The following is a 6,119-nucleotide window of genomic DNA, read 5'->3' as shown; positions in this document are numbered from 1 at the left end:
AAAAATTGTTTGGATTTAACTTGAATATTAAAATACAAATTATTTAATGAATAAATAAATAAATTAAATTCGATAATTCGGTTTGGTTTATGGTTCAATTATAATGAAACTAAAACTCAAACCATAAATCAAATTTATAATTTTATTTACTCTGAAACCAAACAAAAACCAAATTAACATTTGATTTTATTTAATATAATTTGATTTTATTTAATATAATTTGATTTTCAGTTTTTTTTGGTTCAAATCAAATATTTGTTATCCCTAATCAAATAATAAATAGATATACTTTTTCAGGACTTTTTAAAAGCATACTAAAAGTTGAAGGGCAAAACATGAAAATATTAATGTTTCTTCATCTTGATTCTTGACGGTGGCTGTTAAACCTGGACTCCTGTACAGATAGATACACACACACTTGCACCCGGAGAGATGGACTTTTCTCCGGCTGCTCGCCGGACGAGCAGAAAGCCGACAAAGTCAGAGCTCTACTCAACGTTTGTAGTTCATAGCGATGAGGAAGATGACGATGCCCAAACTCAAAAGAACCCTAAAAAGGTAGATGCAGGAGATATATACGCTACAATGCTATGTAAAGACGATGACGATCCAAACGACGACGAATCACTACCTCCTCTCCTCAAGCACCTGCCGAAAGACTTCGGAGCCGATGTAGATTCCGACGACGATGGAGAAAGCATCTCCGGCACAATGATTGTAAAACCTGATCGTAGACGCGTGCAATCTCCGTATAGGAGAGAGGAATCCGACGAAGAAGAAGATGAAGATGAAGAAGGCACTGGTTTTGGGACGTTTGTGGTGAGATCGAAGGATACAGAGAGTGAGTCAGTATCCGGGACATTTGTGCGGCGGACTAGTGGCGGCAGTGGCGGGATGTCAACAATGAGTAGGGCGGTTGCTAGTATGCAGGCGGTAGGAGAAGGATTTGGGAGGCCAAGGAAAGGGAGTGCTACGCCAACATCATCTTCACAGGATGAAGAAGGAGGGTATTCACGGAAGCAGACTAGTAAAATGTCTTCGGGTTCGATTGCGGATAGTGTTACGAGAGAAGATCCATCTACCAAGTACGAATTGCTTCATGAACTTGGTACAATATTCATGTTTCTTCCGGTGAAATCTACTTTACAATCATATGTATGATATCTCGATTGCTATATGACTTATGGTTTTTTGTAATCCAGTCATTGGCTTTTTTTGTTCTTCACACGAATTTCAACTGGATTTAAGCTAAACAAAATCAGGATTAACCTACTAATTGCCCTAATCTTTGCAATTCTCATCAATCTATTTACCATTATTGTTCTAAAGAAATGAGGAGGTCTAGCAAATAGTCTTTCAGTTGGTCTTCTTTCTATTTTATCCATGTAGAACAAAGTTACTGAAAGCTGTCTTTTTGGTAATGACAGGAAAAGGTTCTTATGGGTCTGTTTACAAAGCTCGTGATTTAAAAACTTCAGAAATGGTTGCAATCAAAGTGATATCATTATCTGAAGGGGTATGCAGTATGCTAATATGCTATAATCTTTGTGTTTGATTAAGTGATCGACTTCTGAAAGTTCTTTTGCTATGTTTTATATATATATATATATATATATATATATATATATATATATATATATATATATATATATATATATATATATCAGGAAGAAGGGTATGAAGAAATTCGTGGTGAAATAGAGATGTTACAGCAATGCAGTCATCCTAATGTTGTTCGTTATTTAGGAAGCTATCAGGGTGAGGAGTACCTTTGGGTATGAACACTCTTCCCACAATAATTCTATCTTTTCCATCAATTGTGTTCTTTCTCTATTTCTTATTGATGATGATTCCTTACATGATACATCATACTGAATATTTCAATTTGCTGGCAGATTGTAATGGAGTATTGTGGTGGAGGAAGTGTTGCTGATTTAATGAATGTTACTGATGAGGCTTTAGAGGAGTACCAAATAGCATATATATGTACTGAAGCATTGAAGGGTTTATCCTATTTGCACTCCATTTTCAAAGTGCATCGCGATATTAAGGGTGGTAATATTTTATTAACTGAACAAGGAGAGGTGAAGTTGGGTAAGTTCTGATAAAAACATGTTCTTTTAATTACTTCAGATTCACTTTCTCATGTTTTCTTTTACTAGATGATCTACTTTGATCATATATCTAGACTCTAGTCCTTGAAGTCTGTTTATTGTCTTGTTTTTACCATTTCAACATTTGAATCAACAGTTTCTTCTTCTTATATTTAGTAATTGTTTTCACTTTTCACATCATCAACAGGTGATTTTGGTGTTGCTGCACAACTAACAAGAACAATGTCCAAACGTAATACGGTAATTGCTTTAAATTACTCTTAGATTGCTATGTTTTGGTTAATTTTTCTGTTTTCATCTTTTCATAAGCTCATCCTTGTTAGTTAAATTAGTCCCATGTATTCTTCATCTTTTGATGATGATTAGGTGAATCGAATTCTTCAAACATCACTATTAACATTTATATTTCAAGATTAAATTAATTTATTGCCATATTTTGTTTTTCAGTTTATTGGTACTCCCCATTGGATGGCTCCAGAGGTTATCCAGGAAAGTAGATATGATGGGAAGGTAAATTTTACATTTTTTACCTTATATCTATATGTGACTCATTGTGATCTTCTTTCATATATGGCTATTGTTTAACATCTGCTAACATGATCAAGCACTCCATTTTGTGATAATGCTTTATGCTTTTGATTAACTGATAAAGCACTCCACTTTGATTCTCAAGAATTATAGCCACTTAAAAATGGAATTTGATCTTATATAGAATTATAAATCAAACCCTTTATATGATTTGACATGGGGAATATAAGTTTCCAAAAGTAGGCTGTTAAACATTATGACATTTGCATGTTTGATGAATCCAAGTCAAAGTCAAACTGACTGTTTTGTATGATGTACTTTCTTTTTCCAGGTAGATGTGTGGGCCCTTGGGGTGTCTGCAATAGAAATGGCTGAGGTATATTCACTGATATTTAGACCATTGTTGTCAATCTCAAACTTTTTCTCATTTAATAATATTTTATTTTTTTCAGGGCCTTCCTCCAAGATCAAATGTGCATCCAATGAGGGTTAGTAATCGTCCTTGTATATTTATTCTATTTTCATATTTATATTTCTGATGTTTAAATAATTCAGTTTCAGAAAATTAACGTGCTTAATACCTGCAACACAGGTGTTATTTATGATTTCCATTGAACCAGCTCCTATGCTTGAAGATAAAGAGAAATGGTTTATCCTTTTCTCTTGTTTAATTATTAGGAAACAAAAGATTAATCATTTTTTTTTTTTGTGTTTGCATTTCTGGTTTTTTTATATATATTTTTAACAATGTTTCCTGTTCCAGGTCTCTTGTGTTCCATGATTTCATTGCAAAATGCCTTACAAAAGACCCTCGTATACGCCCCACTGCTTCTGAGCTGTTAAAGGTATGCTACTGTAGCTTATGTTATACATTATATAAATGACAAATATACCCTTCTGTTTGTAATATACACACTTCACTTGAAACAGCATAAATTCATAGAAAAATGCAAATCTGGAGCTTCTGCAATGTTGCCCAAGCTTGAGAAGGCAAAGATAAATAGGGCTGCTATGGCTTTGGAAGCAGAACATGTTGCTTCAGAGACCATACCTGGATACGGGGTATATAACTATATATTTATATTTTATATATATATATATATATATATATATATATTTTATCTCTTTATTTACTGTTATGTTATTAAATGCACACAGACACTTGGAGCAAAAATGAATGAAGAATATGGAGATACTGTTCCATCTAAGCCTCATCAAGTGCCTAATGGAGGAGTACCTCTTGTGGGTGGTTCAGTAAAACCTGATGCTCTAGAAGAGGAAAGAGAAGGTATTCTCTCTTCAAATAGCAGTTTTTAATGTTAAAAGAAATCTTGTTGATTTATAATATCATATTGTTGGTTAAAAAAAATATTGAATGTGAGCAGGTGATTTTGGAAGCGTGATAATCCATGGTGGAGTTGATATAGAGAAAACAGCTGCTAAAACACCATCGGCTCAAATGACTAAAGAGCCCTCATCCTCGTCAGCACATGGTCAAATCTTGTCAATGGCTGATCCTGGAGAAGATTCAGTTAGTCCATGGTATGTTTCTATATCATATAGATTAAACTAAAAAAATATGATATCCATGTTTTAGTGTGAATTTGTAGTTTGACCATGCACATTCTCAGGTTGACCAAGAAAGTTACTACAGTTGAAACACCGGGTACCGAACCCACATCACAAGCTACGGGAACCAATGGTGGTGTCATCACGGGGACAACTAAGAATGAAGGTGTTAATCGCAAAGCACTAGACAAGGTAATGGTAAAGTTTGAATATTTAAATGCAAGGAATGGCAACATACTTTGGATTATATCTTGATTTATTTTGTTATATATATATATATATATATATATATATATATATATATATATATATATACACACATACACATATATGTATATGTAGCTGTGGTCGATATATGCTGCTGGGAACACAGTGCCGATTCCATTTTTAAGGGCAACGGATATATCTCCAATTGCATTGTTGTCTGAGAATGTGCTTGGAAGTCAACATTTGGATAATGTTGGAAATGTCGCTGTTGAAGCATTACAAGACCTTTTCACTAGCGATGGACAGTCTAATAAGAAGAACCGAAGACAGAATGAGGTACCCACCCCCACCCCCGCCCTCTATACATGACATGACAGAACACGCTGTACTGCGTTTGACATGCATTGAACTGGGAGACTGTGATTGATGTCAACGAGACAAAAATTTCAATTTCTTGTCCCACCCTAGAAAAGGCGAGGATTGGGACTCGCTCTCGATCTATCGTACGTTCAAAAGACGAAAATTCCCTTCTCATTTTCATCATCGAAAACGGCCCTAGAAACTTTGTCGAGTCCCGTGTAATAAACGCAGCCTAAGGCTGCGTTTGTTAAACTGAACGGGACCACAAGATTTCCAAGGTTGTTTTCGATGATGAGGATGAGAAGGGCATTTTCGTCTTTTGAACGTACAATAGATCGAGAGCATGTACCTTTCCCCGCCTTTTTTTTGGGTGGGGCAAGAAATTGAAATATTTGTCTCGTTGACATCAATCACAGTCTCCAAGTTCAATTCATGTCAAACACAGTACAACCTGTCGTGTGGACGTGGATGTAATTATTGGATCTTTTAATGTGGTGCAGTTGCCTCTTCCTCCAAGTGTCTACCAAAGACTCACTTCAAGTCCAACATTGATGAATCTCGCACAAGCTTTATCATATCATAAAATGTAAGAAAATTGACATCATATTCATATTAATAATATTGGGAATAAAATGTTTATTTTGATAGTTGCTACATGAATGGATGACTCAATTGTTTGTTGACGTGGTAGGTGCTATGAAGAGATGCCGTTGCAGGAACTACAGGCAACTCAAGAACAACAAACGATTCAGAACCTTTGTGATACCCTTCGAACTATTTTAAGGTTATAGGTTGTCTCTGTTATATATATATATTTCTAGATATTTTCTTTAACCTGTAATATCGTTGTGTGAAATTCTTGATATAATAAGTTAATGTCAATACAAGGTAAGTAAACCCAGGAAGATTTGCAACTGCTTTAACTTTCCTTTCATAATGTCTTGTAAGTTTGTAATTCGTAATTAGTGATTTTAACTTTGATTTTCTGATAATTAGTGGGTTGAATAATCCAGGGAAATGTTATTCCTGTTTTCTTATAAAATAAAATAGCTAATATATTCATATGCCTATGAGGAAAAAAAATGAACGTTGAAATTAATGATGGACAATTCTATAAAAAGATTAAATAATATATAATAACATTATCATAATCGATAGAAATTAAAAGTTATTCTTAGGATAATCGGATATTGAACACTTAAAAATTTTATTATTTATGAAATAGAGGGAAAGGGTTTTTATTTCAATGGTTATTTTCTACATAATAACATCGCAAACATACGACTTTTATTAGTGACAATGATAGCCGAAAGAAAGTAAAGTTTACCAGAGAAAATAGCA

General features: G+C 34.2%; 1 protein-coding gene across 2 annotated transcripts; it reads left to right on the top strand.

The window, feature by feature from the left end:
- Positions 1-374: 374 nt before the first annotated feature.
- LOC111888426 (serine/threonine-protein kinase 1) lies at positions 375-5,679 on the top strand. Of its 2 annotated transcripts, none has more exons than XM_023884599.3 (17): positions 375-1,108; positions 1,428-1,516; positions 1,668-1,775; positions 1,896-2,094; positions 2,302-2,354; positions 2,562-2,624; positions 2,974-3,018; positions 3,095-3,130; positions 3,235-3,290; positions 3,406-3,487; positions 3,573-3,704; positions 3,801-3,930; positions 4,028-4,184; positions 4,274-4,403; positions 4,554-4,754; positions 5,279-5,364; positions 5,470-5,679. In XM_023884599.3, exons 1-17 carry the CDS (start codon positions 433-435, stop codon positions 5,567-5,569), a joined length of 2,343 nt encoding a protein of 780 aa, XP_023740367.1. In that variant the 5' UTR covers positions 375-432; the 3' UTR covers positions 5,570-5,679. The 2 variants fall into 2 exon arrangements, with proteins under 2 accessions (XP_023740367.1, XP_023740368.1); XM_023884600.3 differs by having other exon boundaries at positions 853-1,085.
- The last annotated feature ends 440 nt before the right edge of the window (positions 5,680-6,119 follow it).

This window comes from Lactuca sativa, chromosome 8 (assembly GCF_002870075.4).
Source record: "Lactuca sativa cultivar Salinas chromosome 8, Lsat_Salinas_v11, whole genome shotgun sequence".
NCBI lineage: Eukaryota > Viridiplantae > Streptophyta > Magnoliopsida > Asterales > Asteraceae > Lactuca > Lactuca sativa.
Note: the sequence above shows the minus strand (reverse complement) of the source record. Positions and strands in the feature narration are given on the sequence as shown.